General features: G+C 30.8%; 2 protein-coding genes across 2 annotated transcripts in view; one reads left to right on the top strand and one right to left on the bottom strand.

Annotated features, from left to right (window-relative positions):
* Nucleotides 1–1,968: 1,968 nt before the first annotated feature.
* On the top strand, nt 1,969–11,452 carry LOC107442969 (uncharacterized). Its single transcript, XM_043042220.3, has 6 exons — nt 1,969–2,101; nt 3,973–4,005; nt 6,627–6,794; nt 8,590–8,726; nt 10,232–10,282; nt 11,274–11,452. Exons 2-6 carry the CDS (start codon nt 3,999–4,001, stop codon nt 11,376–11,378), a joined length of 468 nt encoding a protein of 155 aa, XP_042898154.2. The 5' UTR covers nt 1,969–2,101; nt 3,973–3,998; the 3' UTR covers nt 11,379–11,452.
* A 1,702-nt stretch (nt 11,453–13,154) lies between these two features.
* The window catches only part of LOC107442968 (receptor-type tyrosine-protein phosphatase mu), a 78,973-nt gene continuing 76,916 nt past the window's right edge, over nt 13,155–15,211 (bottom strand). Inside the window, exon 46 of the mRNA XM_043042206.3 lies at nt 13,155–14,971. Coding sequence (XP_042898140.2) covers nt 14,864–14,971 — 108 coding nt within the window. The 3' untranslated portion in view covers nt 13,155–14,863. The remainder of the gene's footprint in view (nt 14,972–15,211) is intronic.

The raw sequence follows: 15,211 nt of genomic DNA, 5'->3' as shown, positions 1-15,211 counted from the left end.
AGTATCAAACAAATTTTTCAATGATTAAAATTGTCAATTCATTTGTGTTTAAAAAAATGAATGAAAAGAACCATTGTAAACCAATCTACAAATAAAAGATTATCGTGAACAATTAGGAAAACCAAAAAATGCAACTCAGTTCTCTAACAGATCATGAACTCACCCCCCTCAACAAATTAATTCTCCTTTTTAAGTTGCTTTACAAATGTGACAGATTTAATTTCAGCATTTTTCCATCTAGTTAGGCTACTGGTATCAGCCATTAATTATTTAATATTTTGTTCTCAATTGAGTACCTGCAAGTGTAGTCATGCGTGGTCAGAAATTAATATCATAATCCATCAAGTTCAACACCTACGCGTGACGTCGCTTTCAAGTACCCAGTTAAATCTGATTCAAAAATTGGTTCAACATGATATTAAACCAAACCAAATTTCCTAATTTTCTTAATTACTCAATTCTTTTATATGAGAAACTCTGCTATAAAAAGAGAGAGCTGTTTAGATGATTTATGGCAAAGCATTTACCCAAAAACTATACGACGTAACAACACTTATACGTATTTAATCTTCCATTAGTTACACTAACGATTAATAGTGCATCTTAAAACATATAAATTTGTATTATATTCGTCATGGAAACAAATTTAAGAATAAGCATGTTTTATTGAAAATACCAGAAAGATCATTGAACAAAATGGATATTTGACTGATTAAAGTTCAAATTTTTGAATGCAATAACATTTATTTCTCAACCGAAATTACTTTCTAGCCCACTCAATATATTTGACTTTCGGCTAAGCATCGCTCGATTAAGACAAAAATCAAGCCAATTTATATGAATTAACTCACATTTCTACAGAAATAGTTGTTTTAAACTTACCTCTTGTATGTTTATACAAATAATCAAAGTAGATTTCAATTAACTTAATAATGATATAGTTTAGTTTCTTAAATTTTAATGCAGATATGAACATTTTTATAATTCGTTTACATTGGGCAACCTTTCTAACAACATAAGCCCAGCATTACAGAGTAAATATAAAAATGCACTTTAAAGTGCGAAAAGATATTCTTTAAACTTTGTCTTTAGTAAAACATAACAGAAACAAGTCATATTTTGTTTTTCACCGAAAGAAAATTAAATACAGTTGGTTAGATTCATAGATATATTTACAATTTTGAATAATGTCATTTTAAAACTATAAAAGAGAAAAAAAAGCGTGATGTATTTTTAAGGTTCTTCTATTCTAAAAAAGTTATCCTAAGAAGATTGCATACTTATACTGTAACACATCAGACAATAAAAAATTATACTGTTTCGTGCTTCTAACAAATGTACCCGATTTATCAAAGTTATAAAAATAACTTAAAACTCTAAAATAAATATTTGCATTCTATCAAAACAACCACTTTATTATAAAACTTTAGAACAATCTTTTTACGTTGCCACTCAAAATTATCAATAAACTCTCGATAATATTCCATTAATGACATTTTTATCTAATGACGTCATAAATAATCGTTTGCATAAAGTTTAGTTCATAATAATCATATGTAATCGTTGCATACATAATCGTTTGGATTTTATATCTTTACATAACACATTCAGAAGAACAACAATCAATTTAAAAATATGTAATGCTATTTCTTAATAATGTCATTTTAAAACTATAAAAGATAAAAAGCATAACATAAAATTCTTCCAATCTAAGAAAGTTATCCTAAAAAGATTGCATATTCATACTGTACTAACACAAAAGGCAATAAAAACGATTTAGAAGGACAACAATCAATTTTTAAAAAAAAATGTGATTTGAGTTTTAATGGAATCTTATTCGAGACGTCACCTTGTTCTACTCGTGACGAGAATGTATTTATTTAAGAACAGCTTTATTTTCTAAAAAAAAAGTATTAATTTACATAAGGCCAGCACAAGCTCAATTTAAAAATCTATAAACACTGTTCTAAATACTTTTTATGATAAACAAAAAGACAAATTCTATTAAGATTTAAAGTTAAATTAGTAGAAATATATATTTGCATAATTTTATGTTATTTTAATTCGTGAATTTGAAGTATCAGGGATAGAAAATAACTGGGTGAGTCATGTGTAGTTACCCTTACAAGAACTATTTGTTATTCATTCTTTAAGAACCAATAGTATTAATATTATTTTTACTGGCGCGTAATATCTCATGAAGTTACTAAGGTAAATTCTGTTCTTGTACATAGTTCTCAATAAAGTATATAATTCTCAAATAAAGTATTCAATCAATAATAAAATTCTACTCAGATTCGCCAACATTAGCGATTTTTCGTCTACGGCACTGGAAGATAAAAACCTATGTTTCTAAATCTCTAAAAAACATCAGTTTATAAATAATTTAACTCCGAAATAAATCACTTCATTTGTTAACAAGACTGAACTTACATATTTTATACAGAGGAGGGTTGATTTTTAAGAAAATTAAGACCAAACGAATGAAAATTTCCAGAAAGCTAATTTATTTTCAGATTGTACATACGTTTCTCTTTTTTTTCAGTATCAAGTTTGTTTAAAAACTTATCACACCTTACAACTAGATTTAGAATACCCTCTTCATACTAACTTGCCGCCTGCTCCGTAAACCAGGAGATTACGGTCGTTTTCACGTATCGTATTTCATCGTTGTAGTGATTGCCGCCAAAATGATATCTGAAATATCGGTAAAGATGAAAATCGCTCAGCGCAAGGTCTGGGTTGTAGGGAGGGGTAGTCCAAAACTTCCCGACCAAAAGAGTCCCATAAAGCTGGGATATGAGCTACGGAGAGAGTCATTGTCATCATAGAAAAGCAAAATTCCCTGTCAGCATGGCAAGGAATTTCGCTACTTCACAAATCGCAACGTCACAAATGTGCCAGTGAATGTATGCAGCAAACAGAGTTTTTGCGGACTGAAAACTCATCACTGACCGTATTTCGTGCGTGGGAGGTAATTTGTTAAATTTGAGCATTTTTAAGACACAGAATTGAACCTACGCTTTACCTACACAGCTACAACTGAGGACAGTTGTCCCAAAGGAATAACGGGACACGACACAAGCGCTCGTTGCGACGCTCGCGTTACCTAATAGTAAACACAACAAAACGGCCCTTAATTAAAAAAGCAACCCTCGTACAAGTCTTATTCTTGCATATCTTAGACATACCTTAGTCTACACTGTGCGCTAAAATATAATACTCATACCAGACAAGTCAAGTGAGAAATAGCGTTTTAAAGTCTTATGTCACGTATTCAATTTGAAAGTCGTTGTTCCTGTAGAATCTCATATAATCAAGTTTGAACATCAGATTTAAAAATTCTGACTCCCTGAATGCCGATAATTTTCACAGGATCTTTTGTCAGAGTATGTCACCCAATCAAAGATCTGCATGTTGCTTAGCCTTTAATACGAATGAATACGCCACAACCATAGCTCAATTTAAATAGTTAATGGTTACATTTAATCATTGTCAAATCTTTCACTACTAACAAATTATAGATAAGTTGAATTTTCCTATATAGTGTCACAGACCATGTAGAATGCATTAGATGACGCATTACGCGATGGTAATGCGTCTTCAAAATAATGCACAATTACTTGTTCTAATTTTTTAGTTTTTCAAGACAAAACATCACCCAACACAGATAAAGACTGATTTGTCTAAGATTGCGTAGATACATCTTACTTCGGGGTCTGGAGATGCTTGTTTGGTCAATCGTGTTTTTTATATGTATGAAATAAGTTGTGGCAAGTCAAACCATCGTCAAACATAACCAATAAATTAGTGGTCCTAAACTAAGTTATCACACAATACCGTACATTGATTACTCTGTCATTAGAATCACATTGTATATTTCTTTAATTTAATTGACATTATTCTGGTTAGATATTTGAACTTGTATCTTTGGAATTGGAAATAGCTTGCACATTGCAATTATTTTTTCAGGTTGAATAGTTTAACAGAGGCAGAAGATGACAGGTAAATAAAGTTAAATTTAAATATTTGTGAGCGTATATGTACCTCGAGTATATTTGTTTAAAATCTTGTAAAAACTGAAGTAAAAAAGATAATATATCGCTCATGGGCTGCAATAGTGGCACAACTCAAAAAACACGATTTTTGGACTAAGAACAGGTGTAAATATGAAAATACACATTCTTTTCAGCAGCAATACTTGCACAACTCATAATTCAACTTGAAGGTAATCTTCGTTTAAGCAAACTAAAGCATTTCTTATGCATTTTCCTTAGGAATGAAAACTTTAAACCCACTTGTCTCAAAACATGACTTTTTGAGTTGCGCCGCTATTGCAGCACATGTGCGATTTGGCGTAAATTAATATTTAAGTGAAAGGAAACAAATGACAACAATTTTAAGATTGGAAGGAGTAAATGAAGGATTAGAGTCATCGAAAACAAGCTAATTTATCTTGTGAGAGTGGAATTCGCTCACGTTACATTAATAACAGCTCCTAGGTTTTTTCCTCAAGTAAATGTGCATTAGATAATTTTAGTATTCGTTTTTGCGCGTTATAAGATTAATTACGCTTAGTCAAAGTTTGTGCAAAAAAGGAAACAAACCACCTTGAATAACTTTAATCAAATGTTCGGATCTTCATGTTCTAAGACTCAATCATAATGAATTGAGGGGGTGACCTCAAATATGCTGATTAATTAGACTAGACGATATTTAAAAAATAAGACATTTTTAAATTTCTATATCGCAGGAACTATTGAACTGATTTTGCTCAAGTTTTGTACTTTACCATGCAAAACTATATTCTTTAAAATGGTGTAAAAAATTATGATTTTGCAATTCAAATAACATTAAAGAAAGTAATAAAAAATAATAAATATTTACTAAAAGTTATATTTTGCACGAAATTATCTTTAGATCAGCTAATTTTATAATTATGAGCAGGGCAGAAATTTTTCAATTGGTTTTATAAATTTTCGAGGTATAACGAAAAACGCGAAAAATGAAATTTATATTAAGAGGTTCATTCTTTGGGACGCTCTCCTGACCATACTATAAAGACCATATATCCCAGATTGCGGTTACTCTCAATATATTGGGGGTCAGAAATCCGAATTCGTCGAAGAAAAGGTATGTTGTTTTCCATAGGTAGTGCGTTTTTGTGTCTGATTTCGTAACTTAAAATTATCGCATGCACCAATTAATTAGCCAATTAATAGCAACCACTAAGAGTATTTTACTTCAGCCCTGTGGTCAGTGTAAACTGGGTGCAGAATTAGTAGCGACCAGCCATCACTAGGACTCGAACCAACACCTCCTAGAATAAGGAAGGCCTCAACACGGATCAAATTAGTAATCCGATGAGACGAAGTTAACTGCGCAGTTGATAAAAAATAAGAAAGACGTCATTACGTTCGGGGTACTAAGCTGCGCAGTGGTTGAAAATACGAAATATGTCATTACGTTTGGACTACTAAAGGATATTTATGGTAACCCGTGCAGAGGCCTACTCTTTTCTAGGAGGTATTGCTCGAACACGACTCTAATTAGGGTATTTATAGTCACCCCTTCGAACCGTTAAGATTGAGTCCTAAAACGTAAAAATCCGATCATTAGATTAAAATTCCTTCTTTTTCTGCACACTCTACATCTTTTTCTACAATGTGAGCGTGTTTTAATTATTCCTCGTTTTCTTGCATCAAGCTTTTAATTGTGAGAGACGTATTAAACAGTTATCGCTCTCAAATGTGTCACTGCAAAAGGTGATCCTCATCACAAATTGATTGCGAATTGACACTAATTCATACCTACTCAAATTAGTGACAGTCAAAGAGATGACATACGATCGACTTTCTGACAGATGCCGTTCCCAGAACTTGATTTCTATTAGAATCTTTGACATTTACTTAACAACCGTGACTTGCATCTGTCAGTGACGATAACTAGAAGAAAAAAATTTTGAATTGAGAAGTATTTAAAAGTTTTACCAGTTTTACCATAATAAAGACATTTTAGTTTAATTTTCGGGAGCTTACTTCCGGTTTCATCAGCATACGAAAAAACAATTATAACTTTATTTCTTAAAATTAGAGTTAAAAAATTTAAAGGATTTTGAAAGCTAGTGAACTAAAGTTCAAATATGGTTAGTAAAAGTTGTCGATTTTAACTCAGTTGGATGCATTAAATTTCTAAAACTATTTTCATTACAGATGTTGTCTATCTCTATCAAAACTCGAGAATACATAATTCTTTGCAAACGTAATTCTATGGTTCTACGTAATTCTATCAAATTTTAATTTTGAAAATGTATTGTTAAACATTTGTTGTTTAGCAATTGCTAAGCATTAGGTACTTAAGCAGAATGTAAGCTCTTGTTGATGTAATTTTTTAGCGCAGGGAAATGAAATTTCAGTAAGATGTGGGTTCACACTTAAATTAGTTCTACTTAACTTAGACTCATCCCATAGACCAATTGAACCCATTAATAGATAAGATTTATTTGAATTATTACGATTTATAAAAAAACTGATGAATAAAAAATCTGTTTAAAACAAAAATGGGATCGGTTTATCATGTTTTTCTTAATTTGGTAACTGAACAAACATTTTCCTAAATCTTTCTAGAATTATTGAAGTCAGTATTTTATATGCTCTATTGTTCCATCTCCAAATGTGAAGAAATGCAACCCTCTCCACCCCCTCCACCATCTGAAGACTCGAACTTCAAAATTATTCTTGAACTGGTACTAGATAAAATGATTAATTTTCCTTGGAATGTACCCGAGATGATGGGTAAAGTGCTCTAATTTTTATATGTAACCTTATTTTAAATATTTATTAATACAAACTGTTAGCTTATTAATTCAGAGAAAAGAAGAAAAAAATAGAAATTTTTCTCACAGCTATAAGTCAATTTATTCATCGAAAACTAATGCATCAATCTTATTAAAATTTTGCTCACTTCTTCAAGGGAGCATGGGCTAAATATTAAATGGATTTTTACAAGGCAGAATATGGTTCCAATTTTACCAAAATCCGTAATTTTTTTCACTAACTACAACAATTTAAATTTTGTTTTATTAAAAAAACAATGTTTCAATTATAAGCTAGTCATTCATATTTATTTCATTCATCAGTTTCAGATCTCAAATCACTTATAGTTTATATGCATAAAAGCAATATTAAAACTTCAATAAACAAGTAAGCTTACTCACCAATGCTCTGTTCAAATTCTTATATCAGGTTAAAAACGACAAAGATTAATCTTCACGTTGTTTACCATCGGCAATCTAGTAGCACAAACATAAAATACTATATCATGGTCAATATTAACACAATTTCATTCCGAATTTCACTTTGGTATAGTTTTTTTTGCAACTATATGCATTTATACACTCATACTCACAATTTATTTTCACTATTTACAATAAAAAATGCAACTTTTTACAGAAGCACAACAAAAACGCGTCATTCGTCTTTGACGACCTGTTGCCATCACACGCAGACTGCAAAAAGATCGCATTCACCAAAGCTCATGAGATTGAGCATACAAGACACATATCACTAATGATAATATTACAGCATGAAATTCTTCTAAGAAATCGCAAGCTCCATAGTGATCCGAATAAACGCTATTGATTTCAGTTATTTGCAAATGACGAATTAGATCTAGAATCATGTAGGAAAAAAACAAAGCCAAGAAGTCTAATAGTCTGGGTCCCGCAGTGGACTGATCGTAAGGACACGGTTCCCAGTAGAACACCGAAGGCAAGCATCACTGGCAGCTGTCAGTAAGCGGGTGGGTGACCAAATTGATCAGCCTGCATAGGGTGTGCAGTATCGGTCCTCGTTAAACTGTTTTACCGTAAAGTGCTCGACTTCATACGCAGGTCGTCGGGGCTCCAAAGCAGGGGAGCCATCCCCTCAGAAGAGGATCAAAATTGAGACGGCATGTCTTCGGATTATCCAAAGGGATGTTTCCCAGACAGTCGCCAATAGCCCATTGTACAGCTCTAGTGTGACGGAAATAATGTGCCTATATACCTCCAAACAATCTGGCACGTTATAAATGCTAGCAAGTCCCTCCCTGGCAGAGCGGTATCGAGCCAAACGCTGGATTAAGCGTGAAGGTGGCGGGTTCGAATCCCGCCGTAACTCTAAATGTATTCTTTGTGATATCCCTCAACTTGACAAAGGTTTATAAGACTTAATTGAGCACACAAGCCTGCAAATGTATGTTGTACTAATAAATGAAAATGAAATACTAGAGATACTCAAGATTTTTCAATATGTCAATAACTAGAATATTTTCAAAAATTCTAGAAACTTGAAATTAATTTAAGATTTTAAAAAAAATATTTGTTTTATTTTCGAAAAAATGAAATATAATATAATCGTGCTGATGTTTTGTTGATATGCTCAAGTCAGTAAAGAATAAACATAAGATTTATAAAAGTAAATAAGTGAAAGATGATTTATTTCAATTAGAAGTAGCCTGATCTCTCTATACACCAAGATTTTACCTTTCCTTTTTTCAGAAAATATTTATTAGAGTTAATATTAAATAACTTTTTTTACTTTTTTTTAGCTTTTTCTGGATACTATATCAAGAACTTTTGCTGCAAGTTGTTACTTGGAAGACCCTGCGCAACGCCGCCAATTCCTGATGAAATCCCCAATTCTGATCCAAAGAGTGATACGACATTTTACTTTTATTATTTGCAAGTAATAAAGAATATCAATAGTACTACTGGCACTGCCGAATATTAAATTTACTTTAGAATTAATTTTTATAAGCTATTAAATTATCTGTTTTTGCTTGTACAAGTTGCATTTGGTTCCACTTTAGTATCATGTTTAGTATCTATATTAAAAACTAGCTTTTTCATAATCTTTATGTACTATAAAGACCATAAAAATCTGCACAAAAAGTATTATAAGAAATTAGTCTGTAAATTTTCTATTAAAAATTACTGTCCCTTAAAACTACGGAAAATTACTGTAAAATTGTATCACAGTCTGTAAGAAGAAGAGATTTTAATAACCACTAACAAATACGAAAAACTTAAGCACTTAAATTATTGCAGACCATATCTTAAGTTCTGAAATAAGGCACAAAAACATACTTTCTCTGAATAAAGATTGCATTTTTTGACAACTTTGAAATCTAGGATCTCAAAAAGAAATTACTGTTCCTTAGAACTACAGAAAATTTCGGTAAAATTGCATCTCAGTCTGTTAAAAGAATAATTTTTTTTTTCAGTAAACAGATTTTGATAGCGAATAACAAACACGAAAAACTTAAATATCAAAGCAACAACAAATAGAACATTTTGGTAATATATTTTCTCTTTTCCCGCGAAGACGAATTTCTCCTTTCTCTTGTTAGGGCTATATCTTAATGATTCGAAGACCTAACCTTAAATATGCCAATTAATTAATGCAGACAATATTTTAAGTTACGAAATAAGCACAAAAGCATACTTTCTCGGAATAAACATTGCATTTTTTTTGACAACTTTGAACTCTAGGCTCTCAAAATATAGGGAATGGATGCAATCCAGAAAATTGTATCCCAATTATTTAGATTGGAGAGTGGTAGAAAGTTTAAATGTTAAGTTTAATGATTTTACTTTTTAAGTGAATCGAAAAGTTCTTACATGTCAAACTCGTTTATCCAAAAATAAATCTATGCAAAAGATATTTTATTAATTTTCTTCTTATTTTTTTTTTGTTATTTTACTTAATAATAGTCGAAAATTTTTTGAATAGTAAGTTATACAAAATTCAACATTATTTAAGAGAATGTAATTTTAAATGGTAAAATATTTCTTGAATTCGGTTGAATACTTCTTGAAAAACCAAATTTAAAGCTTAAGATTTTAATAAAATTTAATAACTCAGAAACTATTCTTCGATTTCATTCAAATTTGATATTTTTGATTTTAAAATTACATTCTTTAAAATGATGTAAAAATTCGTGTACCTAGACTTCAAAATTCTTTTCAAGTGTTATTAAGTACTATTAAGAAGTGTAGTTTATTATTAATTAAAATACAGCTATATAAATTTTTATACATAATTATATTTATTAATTTTTATCCACAATTTTTTATATAATTATATGAAGTATTGTATAAAATTTTAAATCATACTTATTTTTAAAGCAAAGCATGTTTATTTTTAGTAACACACAGATATTTAGTTGCATGAAACTTACTAAATTTCAGGTTACAATGTTTATTGGATCAGTTCTAATTTTGGTTGCTGTTCTTAGCAAGGTTGGTTATTTAAATATTTTGATATTTAAAGTGGATTTTATATGCTCGACACACAAAATTTCTAGTGATTTGAATTCTTCTTAATAATGATTTTTATTGAGTTAGACTTGTCGATAGGTCTATATTGAAGAAATTGAACTGACATGTATACTGAATATGCATACACTACCAATTGTTGATGCCATATTTAAAAATGTAATCCCTAGAAAAATGCACATAATTTTAATATTACATAGTAATGTCCTTAATTATCACTAATATTTAAATTTATGAAACAGCAATTTAAGCAATTCCACTCCTTCTAGAGTTTAATAAAAGAAATGTCGAAATTGTTATAAGCTGTTCACTTTTAAAACATTTACTAGAGATCATACTTACTGTAACTTAATACTAATTTTCGATACCGGTAAAAAATTACTCTTTCTTTTCTCAAGCGATATTTTTATAAAACTGTTACCCAGTGCAACACTAAGCCAATGCGAAGTATAGGTATGTAGTGAGTATAGTGGGTGTGATGGCGCTTCCCATTCTTGTGCGTCTTTACATGGTTTCGAGTTTTGGTATCATATAAATGATCTAACCTGAAATGGATTGCTTATGCAAACTCACTCGTATTAAATTCGTTCGTGCTTAAATATTAAGGGATGATCTGTCAAGAGTTTTGCAGGGTTTTACCTGAAAGAAATTTTTATTCGATATTATGTCTGCTTGATGTTTTGCTCAGTGAAATTTTATGGATACACTTAATAATAATTTCTTTAATAAATCGTACTACTTCATGTTGTTCGGTTCTGAGCGAATCTTCATTAGCTCGACTTTACATTCACTTTAAATACTCGCGTATAAAACGGTTAATCAGTTGCATGCAGATCGAGGTGCACTTCTCTTACCCTTCTTTATTGTCCTGAATACCGATGACGTTGTTGTATTTAGGACTCTATAACATATTTACATAACTAATAATTTTAACTTAGCTTTTCGTATCTTTTAGATAGCAATTGCAAGAAGGCCACGAACTAGATCCAGACTCACATCAACAAAACCTAAGGTGGACCATGAAGAAAACACTGAAGAATTATCACCGGCATCTCGTTAAATTCTCTTTCTCGTTTACAGCAGCTTTATAGCACAATTCTATTAGATTTTAAACAATAAAATTTCAAATAAAAATTTTTTTATTATGTTTAGTTACTAATTTAAATTAGTTACTAATTCAAAAGCCGACCGGCCTAGGGAACTGTCCTTGCATCAGAAAGGTCCTGGGTTCGAATCCCGATCAAGGCCTGGATGCTTCTTTCTCTCTCTGTGTGTTCTATGTCCTTTCTCCTTTGTGTGTGAATGTGACTTGCCCTATAAACGGGTTGTGGTTGTGTGAATGGAGTGGCAGAAATCGAATTCCTGGCCATAGATGGCGCCACTGAAAAACAGGAACAATCGCACCCCCACTTCCTGAACAGGCATACGACAAAAAAAAACTAATTTAAATGTAATTTTTATTTATAATTTTCGATACTTTAAAATGAGTTTAATTATAATATCATGCATTTGTTTTTAAAAGACTAACAGAACTCAGAACTGATCAGCAGCACCAAAAATTGATTGGAGAGCTGAAGGTAGTGAATTCAACTCTGGCAGCCGACAAAACAACCGGCCTGTATACGCAGAAAGGTGAACGCTAAATCTGCCGTGGCTGAAAGTATTCACGTTTGTGAAGATGTTGATGTTTGGAGAGAAAAGGGCACCGGCTCAGGAGCTGTCTACTTCGTCTGACCAGGATCAAAATTAAGTGGCATTCCTTCGATGGCCATTAAAAGATAGAACCCTGGAATGGGGCTAGGTGCTTGGTCCTGGTTGGATGATGATGATGCAGACAACTTTAATTATCATACCATGTAAATTCGGTGCAAACTTAACCCCTTCCTTCTTGCTCCCGTGAAAATGACGGGCTGGAGTGTTCGGTAGTAACGTGCCAGTAAGAATAAAACTAATTCATTTCTTTTGCCCGAAAAACTTTATATTTCTCATTTTACACACCAGATGGCAGTACCGGGATATTTTTAAGGTAATTGTAGATAGTTTATTTTAAACTAAACGACAGCACTAATCAAACACGTAATACAAATACAAAAGCCAAAAAATAGGCACTTTTATGACCGTTTTATTGAGAATTAACCGATCGTTAAGGGGTTAATACGGTGCCGTGTTGAGCTACACTATCAGGCAAATTATACCCTTTCAAGTTTAATGACACTCTTCTATGGTTCAAATGGAGCGGATGTATTTTTGAACTCAGTACCTTATTATTGTAGAAAGTTTGCACAATATTATGATTCCAGATACCGATATTAGAATTTGACGTTAAACGTATTTTTCAGGCAGCAAACATGAGCACATTAATTCTTCTTATAGATGTCAATTTTGAAAGATTGATTGTTTTCCTGTTATTGTAGGTAATATTTAAATTTTCCAACGTCTGGATTTTTGAACAGGAAAAAGTATCTTGAAAATTCCTAGACAATGTGATTAAATAAAAAAAAAATTTTTTTTAGGTGCTTTGCCTATTATTAAACAGTTTACATATATTTATGCAGATGTGATTGCTTCCGTTCTTGGAGTTGAAAAACCATAATAGAAACATTAAAAAACAATTGAAATTTTAGAACATTGAATATAGTTGAATTGAATTTTAAACATTGAATATAGTTGAAAACCCATTAAAAAGCATTTTGACGCATATCATAGAAAACGATGCAGTATATTTTTTCGACGTTGAAAATGTCATTAAATTTTCATGTTAAATGTTTATTTTCTTTTTTAAGCATTTCACGTGCTTTATAATAAAGCAGAGAACGTATTGAATGAACCAGATATATATTTCAGAAAATAGCAATTTATTGGTCAATACATACACTTTGTTCTTTCTTTAATATGCTCTGCCTTCTATTTCAAAATCAATTTCACACATTTTGCATAAATCTTAGAAGACTTTTACAGTTTTCGATAACTTTTTTATCTCTACACCATCCTTGAATCAATAAAAAAGGCTTATTTTTTATTCTACAATTTAATTATTGCGATTCTTTGTTTGCTCTATTATGGGATAAAGATCAGAAGAATTTCCTAACTATTTTAAAACAGCTTTTTTTTTTGAAGAAAAATACCTTTATTTTGTTTCTTTTATATTAGAATAATGGCAAGGAGGTGTCACATTTTTAAATAAATTTTATCTTTAAATGAAAACCACTTGCAAAACACGGGATTCATTCCTTTTAAAATAAATTTTGTTCTGGTGGCTGCTTATCATTCCTCGAAAAGGAATGAAAGGTCTCACGACATTGCCAAAAAATTTTATCCAATTCATTAGACAATTAAAAACCATTATGTTAGATATAATTAATGTACTTTTTGTTGTACTTAAAAGCACAATGAAAATTTTTTAACTTTTAATTTAAGATAATCAGTATCACTACTTCTATAAGTTTCAAAAAGAAATGTTTTATGTCCAATATGTATCTACGTACATAAAGATGAACTCATAATTGTTTGTAACTTAACAAAATAGTAAATGTAAAATAAATCAAAGCGATGCGTTAATAAATATTTTATTAATAGCTATGTATGAATAATTTTTTTAAAAATTATAGTATGTTAATATTCTAGGTGAAAAAAGTAGACTCCAAAAACAATGCCTAAAAGATTGCTCATTTTGGTATGAAACAGTTTAAAATGCATTTAAAAAAAGATAACTGATCTACTTTTAATGTTTATTATTTTCAGGTCCTATTTCATCGGGGATTCAGAGTAGTTCAGAATATAAGATATTACTCAAATATTTTAAAAATCTCGAGTTAACACATTGAAATATTAGATTCATGGCAGTGATTTTTTTTAAATTGACATTCTAGCGAATTTACTAGCCAGCTAGGGAAAATCGCCATTTAATTTCATTAATTTAATCAAATGAACTAGCTCAACTTTCAACTCAGCTTTTATTAGATAAGCTCACGACGTACCAATATGGAATATATAGATACTGAATTAAATTTAAATGAGTCCTTAATAACAATTCAATAAATAATGAATATAAGTATCGAATCATCGAAAATAACACCGGATATTGCCCCAAACATTGAACAAAAAATTAAACAAATTGAAAAATTGAACAGTTTCACACTAATCGCGAAAATGAAGCTCACGACATTTTAGCTCTCTCAGCTAGATTTTGGAAAATATCCGTTAAGCACTTGCACAGAGATCGCAATAATCCGAGACATTGAAGCCAACTCTAATTGTGAACCCACCCAATTTCTTTAAATAAAAGCTTGACATTGCATGAATTGCAAACATTTTCTAGAATAGAAGACTGACAAAGCAACAATAAAACAAAACAAAAAAATACATACATTATAAATGAAGCAACGTAACATAATCTCTCATATAAATATGGTGCAATTGTAAAGAACTCTCTTCACCGGTTTCGTTTTAAGTTCGTAAATTCAATACAAAGTAGTTGAAAAAAACTTTTTTTTAAATCCATTGCTTTCATATAACTTTTTCTCTAACACTGGTTTCAGAGTTTTACTATATTTTAAACGAAAGTTTTTTGGTTGCTGGTGAAAACTCTTCGTTTTGAAGCAATAAAGGCTCCGCCATTTCTTGAGCTATTTCAAACAATAAACGGAACTGATCCTGAAATAATAATGAAAAAGTATAAATATATTAAATAATTTTTAATATGCTTAAAGGAGTTGGTATTTTGCAATCACCGCTCTTAATATACAGGGTGCTTTATGGCGCATATTTTAAGAATCCTTGTTAAAAATAAAATTATAAAAAGTATGCACATTAAGGGTTGCGAATTAATAAAGTTGAGTAAAAACAAAAACGCTGTAAAAATCTGTCAATATACATCGGAGGTATGCGGGACTG

Source organism: Parasteatoda tepidariorum, chromosome 2 (genome assembly GCF_982258835.1).
Source record: "Parasteatoda tepidariorum strain Cologne lab strain chromosome 2, Ptep-v5.0, whole genome shotgun sequence".
Classification (NCBI taxonomy): Eukaryota; Metazoa; Arthropoda; class Arachnida; order Araneae; family Theridiidae; genus Parasteatoda; species Parasteatoda tepidariorum.
The sequence above is the reverse complement of the archived record's forward strand: the minus strand, read 5'-3'. Positions and strand labels throughout refer to the sequence as shown.

What these genes read in the sequence shown, in the direction of transcription:
- LOC107442969 (XM_043042220.3), top strand. An exon ending in TTTACTTTTATTATTTGCAA is followed by an intron (nt 8,727 to 10,231) that starts GTAATAAAGAAT and finishes ACTAAATTTCAG; the next exon opens with GTTACAATGTTTATTGGATC. An exon ending in TGGTTGCTGTTCTTAGCAAG is followed by an intron (nt 10,283 to 11,273) that starts GTTGGTTATTTA and finishes CGTATCTTTTAG; the next exon opens with ATAGCAATTGCAAGAAGGCC.